Below are 25,541 nucleotides of genomic sequence, written 5' to 3' on the forward strand. Positions count from 1 at the left end.
GTTTCTATGGGTAATTTTTAGGTGGTTGGAAGGAGAGAAGGTGGAAGAGAGGGAGAGAGTGAAACTAATAAGGTAGTGTTTAGACAGAGGGAAAGGATTGTTTGAGAGGTTGCATGGAGAGCATAGGTGGGAGAAAACAAGGTTGAGGGTGTAGCTGTCAGAGTGAGTAGAAGCATATATTCATTGCTTCAGGTCAGAGGAGGAGGTTAGACTGGTTTGGAAGTAGCAGGAGTCTTAGTATTACCAGGGATGTTAAAGTCAACGAGAATGCAGGGAGGTCGGTGGATCACAGCTATTCTTAGAGAGACTGGAGAGAAAAGACGAATGCAATGTGCCAGAGTGACAGAGAGGGTGGTGAAGTACCTGAAAGTGGTTCAGAAGAATTCCCACTCCCCCTCCCTTTCTTCCACTGGGTCTGGGGGAGTGAGCTCAGAGAAGGCCACCATGGGTGAGGGCAGCAGGAGAAGCAGTGTCGGATTCATGAAGCCATGTTTCAGCAATCTAAAGCAGTATTTTCAAGAGGTAATAAGGACAGTCTCTGGAGTCTCTCTCAGGCATGTACTCACTGTGCCCTGGGTACTTGAATGCTTTCCTGTGTACCAGTCAGCTTCTGTACTGTGAGCTTCAAGACCAGATCCTCTGTAGACTTCTTCCAAACTACTCCCAGCAACATCAGAAAGGGTCCCTCAGCGCCCGTTGGGCTGGGACCCCAATAGCCTCCTGCAAACTTTCACTAAGTGACCCAGAGGGCAACAGCCCTCAGAATGGGTCTTCTCCCACAGGATAAGGACCCTGCTATTTTAGGGCCTAGCCTATTTAAAAACCCCTCTTCCACCTACTGGTCATTCTTCCTACCTTACCAGGGACTGGCTAAGACTGTATGAATATGCAAATTAAGGATCTGCCTCTTCCAACCCACTAAATTCTGGAAATCACTAGATATCAGGGGGCAGCGGTCGAGCCTTCAACCAGCATAACCCAGAACAGTCAAAAGCAATGAAACTTTACTCCACTGGCGCCAAAAACTAAATTTACCTCAGTACTACTAGCAACCTAACTAAGAGGGTGCTACAAATGTAGCTTTCATTTGTGCAGACACATTATCCAGACTTACCGTTGCTACACCGTAGAGGCAGAAGAGCATAAAAATAACTCCAAAGGAACTGTGCATAAACACATAAGTGGTGGCAACCAGAGCCATGAGGGTGGCGATGATGATAGCACTGACGGTGTACAGCAGTCCCCAGGACAACCTAAAATACAAGATGATGATATCATTATGGAGACCTTCTAATACTGGAAAACTCCAATCAATAGGGACCATTTCAACTGTCAACAGAAAGGCAGGCATGCTTGTGACCTCCGACCTTCCTGAACTTTTCAAAGTAAGTAGCGCCATTACTGTGTCACTGCCACACCAGACACGCTATTGGCACACTCCCTGAGCTCTTTATCTTCAAACAAGGAGTCCCTACCAAGAATATATTCATTTGGGTTGACCAGCGCCACTCACCAAAATGCCAGATCCTTCAGTCCCATCATCCTCATCAGCTCTCTTGTTTTCCTCCTCTCCCGGGAAATCTGCAGCGTCATGATATAGGACAGCGAGATGAAGCACATGCTCATGTCATAGATAACAGCGCCCATGTACAGAAGATCCCTCCCTGTATAATCCACTGATTCCATCTTCACCACCTCTGTGGCCGCAAAACCATCCCATAGCGACTGCTTGGTGTTCCGCTGCAAAATATTGTTTTTGTTGATTATTTCAGTATTTTTAAGGTTGGCCAATTTTTATGATTTTTTAAATATTATTTTTCTATTAAAAGAAAGGTAGTAAAGGGAGTAAAAGATCAATAAAATATTTACTTTGTGTAATATAATTTTTTGGGAAAGCCTGAAACTTCCCCCACAAAAGGGAAAATCCCCCATTCTCTATCATCCATTGACAGATGCAGCTCCATATCTTCTTAGACCATTGGGTTATGCTCCTCCCATCAGGAATAGGACACTAGGCAGGAAAAAGCTTTACCACGCCCTTTGGGGCTGTCCTTGCAGGTATAACCCCACCCACTCTGCTACAGCTTCCAGTTTGTTTCTGCCTAGTTTAGGAGTAGGACCTAGTTCCCTGCTGAGACTTCGGTCTTAGCTTTATAAAAAGGGGAAATTTTGTTATTTGTAATTTATATTTTTTAGAGTTCCTAGAGAACTACAAGCAACAGCCAGCTGAAGTTTCAAACTGGATAATCTAGATCCTTAAGGTCTCCCAGCCTGGCAAGTGAGTGTGAGCAGGTTATAGTCCAGCACTAGGCCACGCCACGACAGAGCCCTGATGGATGGGGACAAGCCTGCGAGTGGACCATCTCACTGAGACGTGACGACCTGGAATGCCCTGAGTTGCAATGTACCCCCTGGCTGGCAGCACCCCCAACCCGGGTAGGAGGTGGTCTGTTCGGAGTGGCGCCCACCTGGTACCGTGGTATGGTGAGTAATGTTGTCCCCCCAATCCTCTGGGGGTGGATGTGGGCCCCCTCCTGGGAATGGTCGGACCCTCGGGAGATCCCTCAATTCCCCTGGCCTCTCGGACATACCAGCCCCCCCCCCCAGTTATTCTCCTCCCTTTCCCTAGTTGGTTCCTACCTTGGGGAGTGGTAATATTATGGCCACTGCGGCGTTCCTGTGGGGGGGGGGGGGGGACTGTCCTGGTGGAGTTGGGTAATGTTTTCAGGGTCCCCTGTAGGTTTTCCTTACTCACTCTGCTATCAGATTGTACTGGATTGGGATTTGTGATTCATCAGGTAGCTTGATCTGAGGACCTCCGAAACGACGTTGCGGCCCACCCTCCACGCTCTGTCTAGCCCTCTAATCCCTGTCGGATTCCGTGGAGGAACCGACAGGTTACACACGCCACTTCTGGTTCCGGGTCACCATCCCCACCGGCTCTGCTGTACAACGGACACCTGTGAGGCTGCCCATCTAGGGAGCCCACGATACTTGCAGCATTGGCCGGCAGCTGGAACTGTTTATTGCTACACAGCACAGGACCGTTATGTCAGTTTCTTGATTTGTTCAACTTTTACTGGTCCCATTGTGGGAACTGCGGATCTACATCCATATGATTCTCCTCTGGATCTCCTGTTTTTACATGTAAATTGCTGCAATAAATTGTAATTTGTCTATTCCCATTCATGATATGGCGCTCTTGTTCTTTTTTCTGCTTTTGCTGTATGCTTAGAGGGATTCCCCACCTCTGGAGGAGCTGCCTGTCATCATACATCCCTTACACCCTGATTTGGACTTTATGACTTCCCACCAGAAGGAACTGTCACCATTGTGACCACTACACGCTTGAAGAAGGACTTTGTCTACAGATGAGTTCATGCATCCTTACTAATGTCCTGTTTGTCCCCTTCTTTTCATCAATTCAATTTATTCTTATTGATTCATTTATTCCATTATCTAGGGGGGTTTCTTTATTGTGGAACAGTGAGCGCTGACTCACTGACTTAGGTCAGTTATTTTGTTCCTAGGAATTAACAGAGTCAGTGATTGGTACTGATCACTGACTCTTTCAATTCAGAAAAGGAAGGGGCCGGTTAATGACATTTACCACCCCCTTCCCCACTCTCAACCCTGACACATCCCCCACAGCAGCTGGTGGGAGAGGGGAGGGGGGAAGTTAGCAGAGCTGTGGGTGGGGAGGAGGGGATGCCAGGGGCAGCAGAAAGAAGATGGATAGTAGGGGAAGTGGGGTGGCATGAAGAAGAATCAATCCCCTCCACGTTCCTCCTGCAGCCACTGAATCTCTGTGTGAGGGGAAGAAGGAGAAGCGGCCATACAGAGACTGCAGGAGGAACATGAAGGGGATTGATTCCACTATATGCCACTGCCCTCCTATCCTGGTGTACAGGGGGCCACACAGGCCCCCTGAAGGATGGGGCGTATTGCAATTGCAACCCCTGCGAACCCTGTTCTTATGTCCCTGGTAAAAGATGTGGAAGAGAAAAAGGAAAAGACATCATGGACACCCTAGTTGGAGCCATAGGGCCTACAACAGTACATTACATGCTGTAGACATAGAAGGGTGGACATATTGTATCCATGGGTCCATATTTTTAAACATTTCTTGTGCGTGTCTAGGAGAATGCTGGTTTCTATGTGATGGCAGAATTCTGTAAAGGGTACAAACTGCTGTTCTCAAGCTCTTGCTATGGCTTGTTCCGCTGCCAGTAAAACATACGTTGGTTGCAAATTTAAATTGGGACCTCATGAGGTTTGGGGGCTTTAGGTGTAACAGAACAAACCACAGGTCTCTAGGGAAGGAACAAGTCAGCAATCAGTGTAAGAGTTTAAGGACCTTGATCCAAAATCCACAGACCAAAGAAAATGTCCACCATGTGTGGAGAACATTCCCTGGATTGGAGCAGCCTCAGAAACAAGTGCCAGGAGAAAATGGGTAGAGTGGTGCTAGATGAGACTGAACCATTTACCCCCTCAAGATAGTCCTTAAGACTGATTCGAAGGTAGGTATGTTGATAGAACAGGAGGCTATCATGGACCAAGTTTGTGACGGTCTTCCTTGTCTTTGGTACCTTTCTTGGTCTTCTTCCCACTTAGAAAAGCAAGTGTAGCTGTTAGGGCTTTTAGGAAAGTGGGTCAATTTTTTTTATTTGGTTTACCCCTCAGGATCTCTCTGGTCCCACTGATCAGACCGCTGTCTATATAATGAGTAGTGATGGGACAAAAATGGATTTTGGCTCACCTCATAGTTAGTGAGGTTGAAAAAAGACATCAGTCCATCCAGTTCAACCTATGATGTGTGTGTGTGTTTGCTTTTAACCGTACATTGTATACCCCTGTATGTTGTACATTGTATACCCCTGTATGTTGTGGTCTTTAAGGTGTCCATCTAATAGTTTTTTGAAACTATCAATGCTCCCTGCTGATACGACTGCTTGTGGAAGAGAATTCCACATCCTTACCGCTCTTATAGTGAAGAACCCCTTACGCACTTTAAGGTTAAACCGCCTTTCCTCTAGTTTTAGTGAGTGGCCAAGTGTCTTATTGTATCTCCTTTCTCTGAATAGTTTGTTCCTTATGCTCGGGTCGCCAGTACAGTATTTGTACATTGATATCATATCCCCCCTCAATCGTCTCTTCTCCAGAGAGAATAGGTTCAGTGCTTGTAGTCTTTCCTCGTAGCTGATGTCCTCCATTCCCCTAATTATTTTTGTTGCCCTTCTCTGGACTTTCTCCAGTTCCAGCACATCCTTCCTGAGGACCGGTGCCCAGAACTGGACAGCATACTCCAGATGTGGCCGGACCAGAGTCTTGTAGAGCGGGAGAATAATCTCTTTATTTCTGGAGTGAATCCCCTTTTTTATACAACACAGTATTCTGTTGGCTTTGCTTGCGGCGGCTTGGCATTGCATGCCACTGCCAAGCCTGTTGTCTACCAGTACCCCCAAGTCCTTTTCCATCCTAGACTCACCCAGAGGTTCCCCCCCTAGTGAGTAGCTTGCTTTCTGGTTTCTGGCCCCCAAGTGCATTACTTTACATTTTTCAACATTAAACCTCATCTGCCATGTAGTTGCCCACCCCGTTATTTTGTTCAGGTCCGCTTGCAAGGTTTCCACATCCTGCATAGAAGATATTGGCATGCCTAATTTAGTATCATCTGCAAATACTGAGATTGTACTCGATATCCCCTCCTCCAGATCATTTATGAATAAATTAAACAGGATTGGTCCCAGGACAGAACCCTGGGGGACCCCACTTTCCACACCCGCCCAATCCGAGTACTCCCCATTAATCACCACCCTCTGTACTCTCCCCTGGAGCCAGTTCTCTATCCAGGTACTCACCTTATGGTCCATACCTACCTTCCTTAGTTTGTACAGTAAGCGTTTGTGGGGAATGGTGTCAAAGGCCTTTGCAAAGTCCATATACACCACATCCACAGGCTTACCTTTATCTAGGTGGCAGCTCACTTCATCGTAGAAGGTTAATAGATTGGTTTGGCACGAACGATTTTTCATGAATCCATGCTGATTACTACTTATAATACCGTTTTCATTACTAAAGTCTTGTATGTGGTCCCTTAACATCCCCTCCAAAATTTTGCAGACTACTGATGTTAGGCTGACCGGCTGACCTCAACAATGGCAGAGTCAAGGCTTGCTTGCAGAGAGATGAACCCCAGTTTCCAGTACAACAGGGGTTGGCAGGTATGTTCTAAAGCTTCACAGTAACCTGGAGGAACACACAGGAAGAGCAAAAGAAGTTAAATATTATAAAAGTGTTTCTTTTATGCAACCCTGTTGGTGGCTAAGAGAATGGTAGCTTTCAGGAATGTACTGGCCAAAGCACAGATGAAGCTCTGAGGCGCATACAAAAATTGCAGGCGGGGGCCTACTGGTGCATGTCTTACTGTGCTAAGGTGAACGCATATACGCATTAGCCACTGACACAGGTGCCAAGTGACCTATATAAGTGCAGCAGCTGCACTAGTCTATTGCTGTCTGATCTGCAGCTGTACCTGTGTTCTTGTATCTGATTCTGCTGACTTTTATGTTTGATGCGGCTTGCTCCTGACTTCGCCTGAGCGCTATTTGTGCTGACCTCAGCCTGTCTCTGGACTTTGCTCTGCTTTCTGCTTATCTGCTTGATCTCATTTTACCAACCTCTGTCTGTACCCCGACGATTCCTTGCCTGCCGTCTATGCCTGCATCTGACCGTCTGTTGCCGACCTGGTCTGACCTCGCACCCAGTTGTTCATCTGCCCTGCCTGCACCTGCCTAACTCTGGCTGGAGCTTCTTCTACCATGAGTCACCAGTCTTCCTGCATCTACTATCAGCCACTGCCCACTGCTGTCTGCTGTTACAACTATCCGGCCAGTTCTGGTGATGCACCTGCTACGTATCACTACTACCATCGGAAGACTACGCAGGCACTTATACCTCACTGCGCGCTCGCAGATACTGTCACATCAGTAGTCCCAGAGCCAGGGCTGTACGAGAGGCCTCCCTCTGCACGTCAGGTTCAGCCGGAAGGTACGTGATAGGAGCATTGTTCCCACTGACCACCAATGTAAGGGGTATTCTTCCTGCTGACTACCAATGTAAGGGGCATTCTTCCCACTGACCACCACAATAAGGGGCATTCTTACCACTGACCACCAATGTAAGGGGAATTCTTCCCACTGACCACCAATATAAGGGGCATTCTTCCCACTGACCACCAATGTAATCGGCATTCTTCCCACTGACCACCAATTTAAGGGGCATTCTTCCCACTGACCACCAATATAAGGGGCATTCTTCCCACTGACCACAAATATAAGGGGCATTCTTCCCACTGACCACCAATGTAAGGGGCATTCTTACCACTGACCACCAGTGTAAGGGGCATTCTTACCACTGACCTCCAATGTATGGGGCATTCTTACCACTGACTGCCAATATAAGAGGCATTCTTCCCACGGACCACCAATGTAAAGGGCATTTTTCCCACTGACTACCATTTTAAGGGGCATTCTTTCCACTGACCACCAATGTAAGGAGCATTCTTCCCTCTGACCACCATTTTAAGGGACATTTTTACCATTGAGCACCGATGTAAGGAGCATTCTTCACACTGACTATCAATGTAAGGAGCATTCTTCACACTGACCATCATTTTAAGGGACATTTTTCCCACTGGTCACCAATGTAAAAGGCATTCTTCCCACTAACCACCAATATAAGGAACATTCTTCACACTGACCAATAATGTAAGGGGAATTCTTTCCATTGATCACTAATGTAAGGGGTGTTCTTATAATGGACCACCAATGTAAGGAGAAGTCTTCCTACTGACCCCCAATAGAAGGATCTTTGTCCCCAATGATATGGTATTTTTCTGACTTTCCCCCAATAAATTGGATTAGTAGGGGTTCCCCTAAACCTGACATTTATTTCACAAGTTCCTCTGGGGGTAAAATGGTTAAGAAAGGCTGAAGTAGACTTTCCTACAAATGTAAAAAGAAAGTGGCAGTTTGAAGGCTGCAGCATGAAGATGTTTTTAAAGGAAGTGAAATTGCTTAGAACGTAAAAACAGAGACCTCCATGGAACTGCTGAAAATTGGCTAGATGCCCTTTTACCTCTATCAGCCAAATAGTCATTGGGGTTCGGGATGGTGTAGAGATGATATCTGATAAAATACGTAAACTCGTTCTCAAATTCCAAAGCAGCGGTGATGTTCCCATCAACTGCGTCCAAGAGGTCAGAAGCATCTTGGAATTCCTGCACCGATATTTCTGGAAGGAGGAATCGGGACTTTTGTCATTTTCATTCATTTATTAGCGGGGGTCATTCTCGGGGTACCCCAGCTTCGTACACACATACTGAATAACACTTTAACAGGAATTAAAAGATCTTATAAAGCAGTCAGGCCCTCTGGTGTCCCTCATACATTCCTTATTCAGGGGACAGGAGCACCATGCTCAGCTTACAGCTGATCTTACCTGGGATGATGGGGCTTCTGCTGACCCTCTGCATTATTTCCCGGATGGCCGGGGTTGTAGGGATGTAGCCAACTGGAAAAGATTTGTTTCTGATTTCATCCAGGCGCCCTAGGACATTGGCTGGTGTGTATGCACTTGCGTTGTGATCATCTGTAAAACCCAGCACTAAGAAGAGAATGAAGATCAATGCCAAATGCTGGAGCCACTCCTGAAAACCAAACATAGGGTCACCGTTACCACCATCAACAATTAGGAGAAACACTTCAACATCACAGACCGAGATCTCCTGACCTCTCCACTACAGAAAATTATGGGTTAGATAAAGGGGCCCATAACCAGAGGAATTTATACTCCTGGAGGACATGGGACCAGTGCTGTATCTTGGCCTAGGGCAACAAGGCCCAGGCTTAGGCCGGCACATTGCAGGGGGCAGCAAAAAAGCTGCAACCCGCATGAAAAAAAAACAGCCTCCTCCTGGCTCCCGCACGAAAAGGGTCTCCGCCGGCTTGCGCTACACTTTTAGTATAGTGCCAGGCTTATGGGGCAAATTTGGCCGGAGGGCAGGGTCCAGGAGGCAAGTCAGTCTGGCACCCCCATAAAGCAGTCACTCTATGTGATAATACCGGCCGGTGAGGATATTCGGACAGACCGCAGGCCGCCAACCACACTTAATACAACTGGCCCGACAGCCGCCAATGCTAATAAGTGTGGCACTGCAACCTAATGCTCCGCCTACCCTCCTCCGCCCCCAGGTATGGCAGGCATCATGTCAATAATATCATTTCATTTCTTTAAACATGATGGCAGTAATATTTTGGACCTGCTCACCTCCATATGTACTATCGCAATATGTCACTGGATTACTAAGATTACTCCTTTCTTTTAGGATATTTGGACTTATGTTTGCTGCCACTGATTATTTCACTTATTTATATAATGACTCCGGACTTCTTATTTATTATACAAATAAGTGAAATAATCCTATAATTACAATCAGTGGCAGCAAACACAAGTCCAAATTTCTTAAAAGCAAGGAGTAATCTTACTGATCCCGTGACATGAGGCTGTACTAATAGGCACTGATAAGGCTGCACTGATGGCCACTGATGAGGTGGAACTAATAAGCTGCACTGATGGGGCTGCACTGATAAGGCAGCACTGATATGCTGCACTGATGGGCACTGATATGCTGCACTGATGGGCACTGATGTGTGCTAATAGGCTGCACTGATGGGCACTAATATGCTGCTCTGATGGCCACTGATGAGGCCGCAGTGGTGCATACTGATAAACTGCACTGATGGGCACTAATGAGGCAGCAATGATAAGGCAGCACCAATATGCTGCACTGATGGGCACTGATGAGGTTGCACTGATGGGCATGAGGTGGCACTGACAAGCTTCACTGATGGGGCTGCACTGATATGCTGCCCTGATGGGCACTGATATGTTTCACTGACGGGCACACTGATGGCCACTGATGAGGCTGTGCTGATGGCCTCTTATGAGATGGCACTGATAAGCTGCACTGATAAGGCAGCACTGGTGGCCACTGATGGGGCTGTACTGATGGCCTCTGATGAGGACGCACTGATATGCTGCACTGATGAGGCTGCACTGATGGGCAGTAATGAAGCTGCACTGATGGGCGCTGATGAGGCTAAACTTATGGGCACTGATAGACTGTGGTTGTGGTCTGTGGTTTACAGATGACAGGGTGGGTCCTTTACAGGAAGGGGTGGGTCATATTTAAATTAGGGGGTGCCCAAGTTTAGTCAGGCCTAGGGCAGCACAAAACCTAAATACACCACTGTATGGGACGGTCTATCTGGTTCATTAAAGCTGAATTCCATTCCAGACAACCAGTTTTATTTCGTATTGCACATAGAGGTGATGGGTTTGAACTAGAGATCGACCGATTATCGGCAACACCGATATATCGGGGGCCGATGTGCACTTTCCCTGATATTTCGGAATCGGCCCCTGAGGTTACCGATATTGCAGATATTAAGGGAAAGTGCATGTCCTGGTGTGATGCCTGCAGCTAGAGGCATCACCCCGGTACTGGCATCCATAGCCGACGGTCGGCTGACTTGTAATGACAACCAATGCGGCTGAGAAGCCACACGGCTGTCATTACAAGGAGCGGGAGGTGACGTCCCCCCCCTACTGCCGCCTTCCACGGCTCAGCCGGGTCTCCCGTCCCACCAGGAGACCGGGGCATCCCACCTGCACCTCCGCTGCTGAAGAGAAGAACCGGTGTAGCATGAAGACGTGTCCCCGTAAAAGCCGGTATCCCTGCAGCAAGCGTGCATGCGCTGGTCTCCATGTAAAAAACCCGGAAGTGTTAGGAAGAAGTTAGGCCGAATTAAAAAAACTGACAGCATTCAAAACAGCCAAACTTGGCGTTTTGAATGCCTTTCAGTGCAGAGGAGGAGTTTAGGGTCTTTTAGACCGCCAGATCCCTCCACAAGGAGTACCTTTAGAAAAAAATGAAAAATTTTTTTACATGTCTGAAAATATGGGCCGATACCGATATCCGATGACCAAAAATATCGGTATCGGCATTAAAAAAACAATATTGGTCGATCACTAGTTTGAACCTCTGTTTTTTATGCGCTCATCCTAAAACCTTAACAGCAAAAGGCCAGCAGATGAATTCCGATCACTAATGTGCTTATGGTAGAGGTGGAAATCCAACACATTTCAGAACATTTCACCCTTCATCGGGGCTGTTTGTTTTAAACCAATGATTATATGGATTAAAAACCTTTGATTATAACCAAAGAGATTTACAGAAAGGATTTGGACCATGAAGAACATCAAATTGTAGCAGAGGCAGGCAAAAGGTGTTTATTCCTGTGTCCCCATAGGGGATATATCGATAACTTCCTGTCCTGGGATTAGGGTGTCACATGGGAGTGAAGTAGTGAGGAACAGAGACAGCAACAACACCATAATGATATCAAGCAAGCAGCAATTGAATATCATTCAGCCTTCATGGCTCTCTGTGTCTTCCTGTCCTGGTGACGCTAGTATAGGCAGGTGCAGTCTACTTTATCCACTGCAGGTGGCACTCTTCTGCAGGGCAACTAAGAAGCAAATCGAGCAAGTAGTAGTGGTCCATACACCCCCAAGTCAAAGATACTTTTGGCACCCTTGCAAGAATTCTAGTCACTCCCTTTTGGGGCTAGACATGTGTGGTTCGTTTCAATCTGATTTGAAATTCTGACAAATTTTTCATTATTCAAATTACAATACAAAACAATAGTAACGGATTTAAATGAAATACCGAAAAAACGTTCTAATGAAATTCCAATTCGAAAAGTTTTGCAATAAAATTTGAATAGTTTTCGAATCTAATTCAAAATTCTGAAGAGAATATAATAGAATAGAAAATAAAGGAATATAATGGAAAATAATATAACAGAGTAGAAAATAAAGAAAAAAAAATAGAACAATAATTAGAATAAAATAGAATATACCCATACTCTGAAATTTGAATTTAAAATATAATTAATTAATTTTATTAATTATATTTGAATACAATAGAGAATAGAATAGAATAAAATAGAAAGAATATAAAAGAATAGATTTGAAAAAGATATAATAATATAACTGTTTTAAAAATTTGAATTTTAAATAGAATAAATTTGAATATAATAAAAAAGAATAGAATAATATAGAAAAGAATAGAACAGAGAATAAAAGAATATAATAGAATATAAAAAAACAATAGAATAGAATGGAATAGAAAGAATATAATCATCTTCCAAAATCTGAATTTGAAATAGAATAAATTGGATATGATTTGGAATTGGAATTCAATTCAAATGGAATTCAAACAGAATTTGACTCCAATTTGAATCGATTCTAATTTGAATAAACAAAACGTATTCCAAAAACGAATTCAACAAATTTAACTAAACAAGTTATGTAAATACCAAATCGAAATGAAACAAAACAATTTTTTTTCATTCTGCACATGTTTAGTTGAGGCTCCCCAGAAGTTACAGTGGACCACTGTTATAGTCGAACCCTGCAAGGACCCGGGGGGACATCAGGAGAGTGGCTGGTGGGCCGTACCCTATCCAAGGTCTATCGAGGAAGAGTCATCAACCTGCGGACTTCACCAAAATCATTGCCCAGAAACACCATCTTCAATGATCTGTATGCAGTGCCTTGCCGCTGTGTCTCATAGGCCCAACCAGGAGTGGAGGCCATCGGTGCCCCCCTACAGGCAGCTATGACCTCCTGGGATGAAACCCAATACAGGTCCCTAATGAACCAGCTGAACATTCCCTTTAAAGACTTTTCCCTACCACAACAGAGACTGCTTCATCAGCTGATGGAAAAACATCTGCTAGTGTTTGCCAGCAGTCTAGAGGATTATGGGTTCACCAATGCTATTGACCACCCTATACACACACGGGGGACACACCGCCCACCTGGGAGCGGTACCATCACATTCCCCAACATTGTGCCAAGAGGTTAAATAGTTCCTCCATAAAATTCTTCATAGTGGAGTCATCAAGGAAAGGCGCAATCCATGGGCTACTCCTGTTGTCTTGGTGTTAAAGAAGATTGGAAGTCTACGGTTCTGTGTGGATTACTGTAAGCTCAACGCAGGCACTCATTGGGATGCCTAACCACTTCCTCTGGTTAGGGAATCTCTGATGGCTCTTGGACAAGCCAAGCTCTTTTCCACCCTGGATCTGGCCAGCTGCTACTGGCTAATTCCTGGTGTGGGACCAAGACAGAGAGAAGACCGCCTTTGGGACTATTCAAATTTAATTGTATGGCCTTCGGCCTCAGTAACGCCCCTAGCACTTTCCAATGATTAATGGAAAGATGTCTTGGAGACTTCATTCGTCTTTTTGAGATTTTGAGACTGTGTTAGTTTACCTCAATGATATCATCATCTTTTCCAAGAACACGTTAAACATCTGGACTGGATAGTCTCTTACTTGGCACAATACAGACTAAAACCTAAGTCCAGTGAGTGCCACATCATGAGGCAAACAATACAGTACTTGGGGCACATTGTCGAGGCCCCACCCAACCAAGGTGCAAGTTGTTCAGGACTAGCATCCTCCAAAGGCTATCACTAAACTGCGCTCCTTCTTGGCTTTGGTTGGGTACTACATGCGGTTCATCTCATGGCTTGCCCAGATAGCTGCTCTTCTTATCCAGTTGTTTCAGTGGACATGGCACACAAAGGACCTTCGCCTTTTATTCAGGCCCAATAGCATGAACACCAGCAACAGGCCCTCAAGACACTAATGCAGAGACTGACATGCTCTCTATTGTTGGCCAACACAGATTACACTCTGCTGTTCCGGGTGTATATGGATGGGAGTCTAGAGGGTCTGGGGGTTGTTCTGGCCCAAGTGCAGGATGGCCAAGAGAGAGTGATCACTTATGCCAGTCTAAACCTATGACCCCCCAACAAGAGGGCTCAAAACTACAGCTCTTTCAAGATTGAGTTAAAGCCCAGCAGCGCTACCTCTATTAGAATTGCAAACCCACCTTCTGAGAGTGCAAGAACTCGACACATTGGGACCAGTGGAATCGCAGGACAAGGTGCTCTACTGTCAGGCATGTATCCCCTCTAAGCAGCAGAATATTCCCCAGTCGCATATCCTACAAATCTGGCAAGTAATCCACAGAACAGGCAGCCATTTCTTGGTGGATCAGACAGAAACACTGGTTCAGACGTACTTCCTGTTTCCTTTTTTGTCAGACTGGGTGCACAAGGCTTGTCAGGAGTGTGAAAGTTGCGCCATACACAAGGCTCCCTCTGAAAAGATCACTCCCATGAAAATCATCACCTCTGAGCCTTTTGAATTGGTGACTATGGACTTCTTAATGATCTCCAGTGTGCTCTGTGGCTATCAGTATGTGCGGGTTTTCACTGACCACTTTACCAGGTTCTCAGTGGTGGTGCCTACCAAAGACCAGATAGCTGTCACCACTGCAAAACTTTTCTGGGAGCACATTGTCCAACCATATGGCTGCACAAAGTGGATCCTGTCGGGCCAAGACCACAACTTTGATTATGTAATCATGACCGAATGTAAATCTCACACCACTCCCTATCACCTCCAAGGCAATGGCACCTGTGAGTGATTCAATCACAGCCTGCTAGGAATGCTGCAGACTGTAGAACTGAGATATTGAGATGGATAGTGCCAACACGTGGGGGCTGTGGTATGGGCCTATAACAACACTATCCACAATTCCATTGGACACATGCTTCTATTTTTGAGCAGTCTGGACAGATGCCCGTGGACCTTGTTGGGGACACTGGAACACCTCCTGCCGAGAACTCTTAGTTCTTGGGTGCAAGAACATTGGGAGTGGATGCAAAAGGCCAAGCAGTTAGTGTTGGACAAGCACAAGGAAATGGCTCCTGAACCTGTCTTGGAAGAATTACCACTGTGATTAGGGGACCGAGTGTTGATAAAGAATGCCAAGTATGCCTATGACCCCAAGAACACCATCTCCACCATCACACATGGAGGTGGAAACATTAGGCTTTGGGGGTGTTTTTCTGCTAAGGGGACAGGACAATTTCACTGCATCAAAGGGATGATGGACAGGGCCATGTACTGTCAAATCTTGGGTGAGAACCTCCTTCCCTCAGCCAGGGCATTGAAAATGGGTCATGGATGGGTATTCCAGTATGACAATGACCCAAAACACACGGCCAAGGCAACAAAGGAGTGGCTCAAGTAGAAGCATATTAAGGTTCTGGAGTGGCCTAGACCTTAATCCCATAGAAAATATGTGGAGGGAGCTGAAGGTTTGAGTTACCAAACATCAGCCTCAAAATCTTAATGACTTGGAGAGGATCTGCAAAGAGGAACGGGACAAAATCCCTCCTGAGATGTGTGCAAACCTGGTGGCCAACTACAAGAAACGTCTGACCTCTGTGGTTGCCGACAAGAGTTTTGCTACCGAGTACTAAGTCATGTTTTACAAAGGGGTCAAATACTTATTTCACTCATTAAAATGCAAATAAATTAATAACTTTTTTAAATTGTTGTTATTTTGTCTCTCACTGGTAAAATAAAGCGACCAATACAATTTTAGACTGGACTGATCATTTCTTTGTAAGTGGGCAAACATACAAAATCAGCAGGGGATCAAATACCTTTTCCCCTCACTGTGTGTGTGTATATATATATATATATATATATATTTTTTTTATATATATTTATATATATATATATATATATATATATATATATATATTGTGACAGGAAGTCAGGTAAATCTGTGGGTGTTGTCACAGACGGGAGATACATTTCTGCCTTGTTTAGACAATTCACCAATTACTATCAGGTGTCGGCTGCAGAGGTAACCAGAAAGGTTTAAGGACCTTGGAAAGCTTCAGCTATTTAGAATGAGGCAATTAAGGCCTCTATAAGTTATCCAGAGGATGACTACTGATTGCTGCCTCCTGAGGCTTTTTGCGTTAAGGAGAGCAGTGAGCTGAGAGAGACTACTGAAGGTGAGGTGGTGTAGACTTTTTCTGTGTGAAAGGAAAACAAATGGACTATTGGTTTTCTGCTGTATGACCAGCAGTGTCTGCCCAGCAGTAGGTTGGGACAGACTCCATTGGTAGGTTCCTATGTTGTGAAGGTAGACGCCCCAAGTGGCCAGGGTTTATTTTAAATGCCTGCATCCTCCACCATGTGTAGGGGGTTAGCTCGGTAGCGGGTGTGGGTGACCCCTTGGGTGGGTTCGCTACACAGAGAGACAGCCGAGGAGTGGTTGAAAACAACGGTCTATGGTTTATTCTTCCAATTTGCTGGAAACAAGTGCAAGCATCCAAACAGCATAAATCAAACAAACATAAAATAAACCCTGGCCACTCGGGGCATCTACCTTCACAACACAGGAACCTACCTATGGTGTCTGTCCCAACTTACTGCTGGGCAGACACTGCTGGTCATACAGCAGAAAACCAATAGTCTATTTGTTTTCCTTTCACACAGAAAAAGTCTACACCACCTCACCTTCAGAAATCTCTCTCAGCTCACTGCTCTCCTTAACGTAAAAAGCCTCAGGAGGCAGCAATCAGTAGTCATCCTCTGGATAACTTATAGAGGCCTTAATTGCCTCATTCTGAATAGCTGAAGCTTTCCAACGTCCTTAAAACTTTCTGGTTACCTCTGCAGCCGACACCTGATAGTAATTGGTGAATTGTCTAAACAAGGCAGAAATGTATCTCCCGTCTGTGACAACACCCACAGATTTACCTGACTTCCTGTCACAATATATATATATATATATATACAGTATATATACACAAACCCGATTCCAAAAAAGTTTGGGACACTGTACAAAAATTGTGAATAAAAACAGAATGCAATGATGTGGAAGTTTAAAATTTCAATATTTTATTCAGAATACAACATAGATGACATATCAAATGTTTAAACTGAGAAAATGTATAATTTTAAGGGAAAAATAAGTTGATTTTAAATTTCATGGCATCAACACATTTTAAAAAAAGTTGGGACACAGCCATGTTTACCACTGTGTGCCATCCCCTCTTCGTTTTATATCAGTCTGCAAACGTCTGGGGATTGAGTAGATAAGTTGCCCAAGTTTAGGAATAGGAATGTTGTCCCATTCTTGTCTAATACAGGCTTCTAGTTGCTCAACTGTTTTAGGTCTTCTTTGTCCCATCTTCCTCTTTATGATGCACCAAATGTTTTCTATGGGTGAAAGGTCTGGACTGCAGGCTGGCCATTTCAGTACCCGGATCCTTCTTCTGCGCAGCCATGATGTTGTAATTGATGCAGTATGTGGTCTGGCATTGTCATGTTGGAAAATGCAAGGTCTTCCCTGAAAGAGACGACGTCTGGATGGGAGCATATGTTGTTCTAGAACTTGGATATACCTTTCAGCATTGATGGTGCCTTTCCAGATGTGTAAGCTGCCCATGCCACACGCACTCATGCCACCCCATACCATCAGAGATGCAGGCTTCTGAACTGAGCGCTGAGAACAACTTGGGTTGTCCTTGTCCTCTTTAGTCCGGATGACATGGTGTCCCAGTTTTCCAAAAAGAACTTCAAATTTTGATTCGTCTGACCACAGAACAGTTTTCCAATTTGCCACAGTCCATTATAAATGAGCCTTGGCCCAGAGAAAACGCCTGCGCTTCTGGATCATGTTTAGATATGGCTTCTTTTTTGGCCTATAGAGTTTTAGTCGGCAACGGGGAATGGCACAGTGGATTGTGTTCACCAACAATGTTTTCTGGAAGTATTCCTGAGCCCATGTTGGTATTTCCATTACAGTAGCATTCCTGTATGTGATGCAGCGCTGTCTCAGGGCCCAAAGATCACCTCCATCCAGTATGGTCTTCCGGCCTTGACCCTTACACACAGAGTTTGTTCCAGATTCTCTGAATCTTTGGATGATATTATGTACTGTAGATGATGAGAACTTCAAACTCTTTGCAATTTTTCTCTGAGAAACTCCTTTCTGATATTGCTCCATTATTGTTCGCCGCAGCATTGGGGGAATTGGTGATCCTCTGCCCATGTTGACTTCTGAGAGACACTGCCACTCTGAGAGGCTCTTTTTATACCCAATCATGTTGCCAATTGACCTAATAAGTTGCAAATTGGTCCTCCAGCTGTTCCTTATATGTACATGTAACTTTTCCGGCCTCTTATTGCTACCTGTCCCAACTTTTTTGGAATGTGTAGCTCTCATGAAATCCAAAATGAGCCAATATTTGGCATGACATTTCAAAATGTCTCACTTTCAACATTTGATATGTTATCTATATTATATTGTGAATAAAATATAAGTTTATGAGATTTGTAAAATAGTCCATTCCTTTTTACTCACAATTTGTACAGTGTCCCAACTTTTTTGGAATTGGGCTTGTATATATACACAAATACATATACACTATCCTACATAAATTATAGCCTACAACTTGCACTCTGTCATGCTTTGGTGTCACTAAGACAGGAAGTAAGGGGAAGTTGAACTCTTGCTACTATGGACATAGCCAAAAAAAAAAAAAAAAAAATAGACTTGACAGAAGCTTTATCTTATCAGTTCTACTGGAAATAAAATACATTTTGGCTGGATAAAAGTCCACATGCAGCGCTAAAAATAGAACCCATGAAAGTCCATAATCCATAGGAAAGGATGACATCCCATTACACTTTAATGCATTTAAAGTAACCCATTCACTAAAATAAAGATCAAATAACAGAGCTCTCTCTGCAAATTTATTGTAGGAAAGGAAAGGTCAGCAACAGCAACTTACATTGTTCTCTTATTTTTTTAAGGGCGCCCCCCCCCCCCCACCCAACACCCACAGGGTTGCCCCCAGTCATGGTTTACCTACCAGCACTACATTTCCCAGGCGCCTCCATTGTACCAGAATATTCTTCCACAGCAGAGCAAAGGTCTGCTGGACGAGGCTGGTCTCCCTCGCTGTCCCTCCGGTCATCTGAAAAACACAGCGTCAGCACTGATTACTTTGGATATACTCCTTCTGGTTTTGTAACTTTTTTTTTGTTATTTCTTGTATCTTTTTAATGTTTTTTGTATTTTTTTTTGTTGTTTTATGTATCTTTAGATTTATTTTTTTATTGTTAGCTTTTTGATGTTTTCTTGTATTTTTTGCTGTTGCTTTGTATCTTTTTATGTGTTGCTTTTTTATCTTTTTTATGTGTTGCTTTGTATCTTTTTCTGTGTTGTTTTGTGTCTTTTTCTGTGTTGTTTTGTGTCTTTTTGTGTAGTTTTGTATCTTTTTGGGTTGTTTTGTATCTTTTTGTGTTGCTTTGTATCTTTTTATGTGTTTCTTTGTATCTTTATACGTGTTGTTTTGTATCTTTTTATGTGTTACTTTGTATTTTTTTTTATGTGTGGTTTTGTATCTTTTTCTGTGTTGCTTTGTATCTTTTTATGTAATATGAAATTGTTTGCTGGAGGGTAAGAAAAATGCACCGCATCCCCAATATGTAAATGCAAAATGTCAATAGGGATTTTCTTGGGACTTTAAAGGTGCATGGGTAATATAGAAAACCAATTGATGGAGAAAAACTCAATTTTATATAAAATCCATAAAGCTGTTTATTGAAAAAACATGAGAAACATTTAAAAGCATATGAAAGTACAAAAAAATGATGTGTTGTTTTGTATCTTTTTGTGTTATTTTGAATCTTTTTGTGTTGTTTTGTATCTTTTTATGTGTCGCTTTGTATCTTTTTCAGTGTTGCTTTGTATCTTTTTCAGTGTTGCTTTGTATCTTTTTCTGTGTTGCTTTGTATCTTTTTATATGTTGTTTTGTATCCTTTTCTGTGTTGCTTCGTATCTTTTTCTGTGTTGCTTTGTATCTTTTTCTGTGTTGGTTTGTATCTTTTTATGTGTTGCTTTGTATCTTTTTCTGTGTTGTTTTGTATCTTTTTATGTAATATGAATTTTTTTTGCTATAGGGTAGAAAAATGCACCGCATCCCCAATATGTAAATGCAAATTTCAATAGGGATTTTTTTGGGACTTTAAAGGTGCATGGGTAATATAGAAAACCAATTGATGGAGAAAAACTCAATTTTATATAAAATCCATAAACCTGTTTACTGAAAAAACATGAGAAACATATAAAAGCATATAAAAGTCCAAAAAAAATTATGTGTTGCTTTGTATCTTTTTATGTGTGGATTTCTAGCTTTTTATGTGTGGATTTCTATCTTTTTATGTGTTGTTTTCTATCGTATTATTATTATTTTTTGTATCTTTTTTTTGGGGGGGGGGGGAGTTGTATCTTCTGTTGCATTCCATTTAATGATCCTGGTGCTGAGCTGCTCTCCTATTCAGTAATATGTTAAGTATTATGTAACACTGCAATGCCACAGGGGATTTCACTTCTCCAAGAAAACAAAAAGTCCTCCAGAAATTGGAGAAGAGGAACTTCCAGGAAATGTCACACAGATGTTACTCTCCGCACTTCTCTCAACAAGCTGCCAGAAAAATAAGAATGTTTTCAATGTAACAGAGAACGTCCAATGATTGCAGAGTTCTGCAAAACATATTCAACACCCCCCCCCCCCCCTCAGAGAGGAAGGAGAAATCACCAGGCATCCACCACACACTGGAAGATCTGCTGTCAGTGGATTGGCCCTTTAAAGAATGACATACATGATGCAGCCGGTCTGTAATGAGAACACATGAGCCCCTCCCCCATAGCACAGTGTCATTCCCTGCTGATCCTGCCAGGAGATACATTATTGTTCCACTTCCTAGACAACGCTATTCACTCTGCAGTGAAAATCACACAGCAGTGTTGTCACCCCATAGACAGGGCAGCCTTAGACAGACGTGTTTTAAATAGGCTTCCAGAGACAGACAAATGAACACCTGACTCCATCCAACATTTATTCATTTTTTTTATTTTGAAAAATAGTTTTAAACCTCGTGAATAAAAGCTGACCATCAGATGGCTGGAGTCATAAGTGAGCACATGTGCAGCACCATGGGAGTTGCAGGTCAAACAGAAGCAGCTTCCTTGGCTGTAAAGGATAGGAGGGCTTAATCCTGCTTTAAGGCTGTCAGCAGATCGGCCTCTACAAACTCAGCAGTGTGTGTATATATATATATATATACATAAATCAATGATTTTTAAAGAAAAAAAAACAGATTTTTCAATTTTTTTTAAATCAGATTTTTTTTATTTAATCTATTTTTTTATTTAATTTGAGTTTTTTTTTCAAATGTATTTTAATAAAATGCTTTTGGAGTTAAAATCTAAAAATAGTTTTCTATTTAGGATACATCAATAAATGTTGTTTATTCAGCATGAAATGGAGCTTAGTTTATGTTGCATGAGGCTGTATATTTACTTTTTTGGTAAACTCATTCAATGAATGCAAGCTCTGCAAGCTGAGATAACGTGCACTGCATTGATGCAATCACACAATGTAACAGTAACCGTGAGATAAAACAAAATTCAGAAATATTTTTTTATCCCATTGTTTTGCAAATCTATGTACACTACAAACTGTATGATTGGATCGGTTCTGATATCGCTGTTTTAATAATCTGACAGCTTATTATTAGGGATCATCAAACGGTTCGGGTTGACCACGGTTCGACCCGAACATTGACTGTTCGAAATTCGGCCGAATTCCGAACTTTTTGCGGAAAAAGTTCGGAATTCGGCAACCAGAACCGACCAAAATGCAATGGGACAGGAACTGGGCTTTAAAAGCCCGTGATTGGACCAGAAACATCAGTAAAAGCCAATTGAGGGGGCAGGAGGATGCTAGAAATGTGATTGGAGTGACTAGGGGGTCCAGGGGCCAATCAGTAGTGAATACGCCCCCCAGTATATAAGATAGCTCCGCCAAATCTCTAGCACTGTAATATAGGGGCTGTGGAAGAGAGTGGAAGCAGTTCTGTTACTCCTGCTTCAAAAGTGTCATTTAGCAATTATTAGTGTGAGGAAAGGGGTATGCAGTGTAGTTAGGGTACTATTTTCCACTATAGTTAGATTCAATAATCTAGTTTCTGTAGGCAAAGTGTTAAGTGTCAGGGTGACCGTAGTGTAGTGTAGGGTGAACTGACTCTGACTGCTATGCCAGGGTGACAGAACTCATCCATGTCAGGGTGACCGCCATAAGAAAAAGATCATTTTTCTTATAATTAATAGTAGAGCAGGGATGGGGCTCCGCTCCTGTCACACCTGGGCATTTTTGTTTCAGGCGTTTATAGGGCTTTTTTGTGGACGTCTTTGGAGGCAGGCATGACATCTGAACTTCTGTGTAGGGGTATATATACACACACACATATATGTATATATATACACATGCACACATATGGGTGTGAAAGTAGCGGAACCCCATCCATGCGCTAATGAAATTATTTTACAGGGATGTGGCTCCGCCCCTATCACACCTATATGTGTGTATGTGTATATATACATATATACACATACACACCAGCCGTCCCATTAAAGTGAATGGGACTGTCAATGACTCAACAGCGGGTCAGAGGAGGAGCCGCTGTGGGACAGAGATGACAGCTGCTCTTTAAAAATGATTATTTAAATCGAGTTGATTCAAATCAAGCCATTTTACTAGAGATTTAAATCAAATCCACCCTGAGCAGGACTTCATTTTCTGACTACTGATCCATTTTAAAATGACCAATTAGATGAGTCTTAGGCTGCGCAATGTGGAGATGAATTTTATCTAAATGATATCAGAAATGACATTAAAAAAAAATTACAATAACCAAAAAACAGCCTTTTTTGCATATTCATGTTCAATTCAGATCCCCTGTAGTAGTTCTTTTCTGCCACTAGATGTCCTCAGTCTGATTGCCATCATTATTCAACCCACTTCCTCTGAGCCCAGGTTGCCCCAGCCTGTGATGGAACAGTGGGCAGTACAGTGATGAGTTTCCCTCTCCTCCTATCAGCTGTTTTCTTGTTAGCACACGAACATCGCAGCACATCTAATGGTCTTCTTGTATTGCTTCTCCCACTCCCAACCTGAGCTCTGCTGTACAGGGACTGATATCAAAGTCCCAATCAGGGCCTCACATTCCTTGTATTTATCTATTTCTGGACTGGAAGGATTCCCCCCCCCCCCCTTAACCTCCCTGGCGGTCTGATTATTTCAGATTTTAGGTGCAGAAAGCAGTACATTGCTTTGCATTGAAATCTGTTGTTTTACTTTTTAAAACTCACCTTCCTCTGCGATCCCCCGCCGTCCTTCCGCTGTCCTCCCACTGTGTGCTCGGCCGCCGTCCTCCCCCGCCGTCCTTCCGCTATCCTCCCACTGTGTGCTCGGCCGCCGTCCTCCCCCGCCATCCTTCCGCTGTCCTTCCACTGTGTGCTCGGCCGCCGTCCTTCCCCGCCGTCCTTCCGCTGTCCTCCCACTGTGTGCTCGGCCGCCGTCCTCCCCCGCTGTCCTTCCGCTGTCCTCTCCCTGTGTGCTCGGCCTATGCCGTCACCCGTCTTCCGGTTCCCTTCCCTGCAAGCGATTGGGTCATTTAACTGTTTGGAGAACCACCAAAAGAAAGCTCTATTTGTGGGAAAAATAAAGACATCAATTTTATTTGGGTACAGCGTCCCACAACCGCGTTCCCCCCCCCCCCCTTAACCTCCCTGGCGGTCTGATTATTTCAGATTTTAGGTGCAGAAAGCAGTACATTGCTTTGCATTGAAATCTGTTGTTTTACTTTTTAAAACTCACCTTCCCCTGCGATCCCCCGCCGTCCTTCCGCTGTCCTCCCACTGTGTGCTTGGCCGCCGTCCTCCCCGCCGTCCTTCCGCTGTCCTCCCACTGTGTGCTCGGCCGCCGTCCTTCCCCGCCGTCCTTCCGCTGTCCTCCTACTGTGTGCTCGGCCGCCATCCTCCCCCACTGTCCTTCCGCTGTCCTCTCCCTGTGTGCTCGGCCTATGCCGTCACCCGTCTTCCGGTTCCCTTCCCTGCAAGCGATTGGGTCATTTAACTGTTTGGAGAACCACCAAAAGAAAGCTCTATTTGTGGGAAAAATAAAGACATCAATTTTATTTGGGTACAGCGTCCCACAACCGCGCAATTGTCCATTAAGGGGACGCAGTGCCGAATCGCAAAAAATGGCCTGGTCATTAACCTCCTTAGCGTTATTCCCGAGTGTGGCTCTGGGTTAATTTTCAGTACCAAAAGAAGTAACCCAGAGTCACACTCGGGATTATCCCAGAATGTTACTCACCTTCCCCTGCGATCCCCTGCCGTCCTCCCCCGCCGTCCTCACACTCTCTCCCCGCTCTGTGCTCAGCCGATTGCCGGTGTCCTAAAATTTCATCGGACCCATGAAAATTCCGGACCTTCGTCACTTCCGGTGACACTACGTCACAACCAGCTGGTGCGACAGCTGGTGCGAGCCCCGGTGCGCATGCGCAAAAGACATTTTCGAGGTCCGATGAAATTTTAAGACTTAGAGAACAGCTGACTGAGAGGAGGCGGAGCTAAGGTGGGGACGGAGCTACACCGCCGCGTCATCGAGTTCTTACAGGGAGGCGGTATGGAGCTATAGAGCTGACTTAGAGGGGGCGGGACGTGGGTGCATAATGAATGCATTAAAAGCGGCCCCTTCTGTTCTAAGTATGCTAAATACAGCTCCATATATATATATATATATATATATATATATATTCACTTCCTTCCCACCTCCTCTAAGTCAGATCTGCAACGTGTTGTAAAATCTTCCCGCGGCGGTGTGTGCGTCCCACCTCAGCCCCTCCTCCTCTCAGTCAGCTGTTCGCTAAGTCTTAGAATTTCATCGGACCTTGAAAATGTCTTGTGCGCATGCGCACCGGGGCTCGCACCAGCTGGGTTATGACGTAGCGTCACCGGAAGTGACGAGGTCTGGAATTTTCATGGGTCCGACAAAATTTTAGAACACCAGCACCTGTCTTCCGGTTCTCTTCCCTGTGAGCGTTGCGACGCAGGGGGGTGGAAGCAGCGGCAAATTCAAAAATGTAAATACACCAAATGAGATGATAGAAAGCTGTGATGGGATTACACTGTATCATCCCATTTCACCACAGGATTTCACCTGGTGACTTTTCCAGTGCCCTGCCTGTGCTTTTCCAGTGCTTTGTGCCTGGAAAATAGAGAACGACCATGGCGTCCAAAAAGCGTTCTTTTTGCGCAAACGCGCTTTTAGACGAACTGGAAAACAGTGGCAGCGAAACGGAGTTACTTGAAGAACTGAGCGATAGCGATTGGTGGGAAAATTGGTCATCAGGTACGGAAAGTGACGACAGCGACGATTCTGATGTCTCATTCTGGCACATCACTCTGTAGGAAATTCTGAAGAATCATTTGATAAACTTCCCAAATTCCACAACTATGTGCCAGAAAGAGACATCAGAATCGTCGCTGTCCTCACTTTCCGTATCTGATGGCCAATTTTCCCACCAATCGCTATCGCTCAGTTCTTCAAGTAACTCAGTTTCGCTGTCGCTGTTTTCCAGTTCGTCAAAAAGCGTTTTTGCGCAAAA

General features: G+C 44.2%; 1 protein-coding gene across 1 annotated transcript in view; it reads right to left on the reverse strand.

The window, feature by feature from the left end:
- LOC309567501 (ABC-type organic anion transporter ABCA8-like) overlaps positions 1 to 25,541 on the reverse strand; it is a 134,635-nt gene that overhangs the window by 105,549 nt on the left and 3,545 nt on the right. Inside the window, exons 2-7 of the mRNA XM_082272887.1 lie at positions 18,893 to 18,997; positions 8,506 to 8,713; positions 8,143 to 8,298; positions 6,155 to 6,252; positions 1,514 to 1,740; positions 1,115 to 1,253 (exon numbers count right to left, since the gene is read on the reverse strand). Coding sequence (XP_082129013.1) covers positions 1,115 to 1,253; positions 1,514 to 1,740; positions 6,155 to 6,252; positions 8,143 to 8,298; positions 8,506 to 8,713; positions 18,893 to 18,997 — 933 coding nt within the window. The remainder of the gene's footprint in view (positions 1 to 1,114; positions 1,254 to 1,513; positions 1,741 to 6,154; positions 6,253 to 8,142; positions 8,299 to 8,505; positions 8,714 to 18,892; positions 18,998 to 25,541) is intronic.

Source organism: Pelophylax lessonae (assembly GCF_965119305.1).
Source record: "Pelophylax lessonae genome assembly, chromosome: 11".
NCBI lineage: Eukaryota > Metazoa > Chordata > Amphibia > Anura > Ranidae > Pelophylax > Pelophylax lessonae.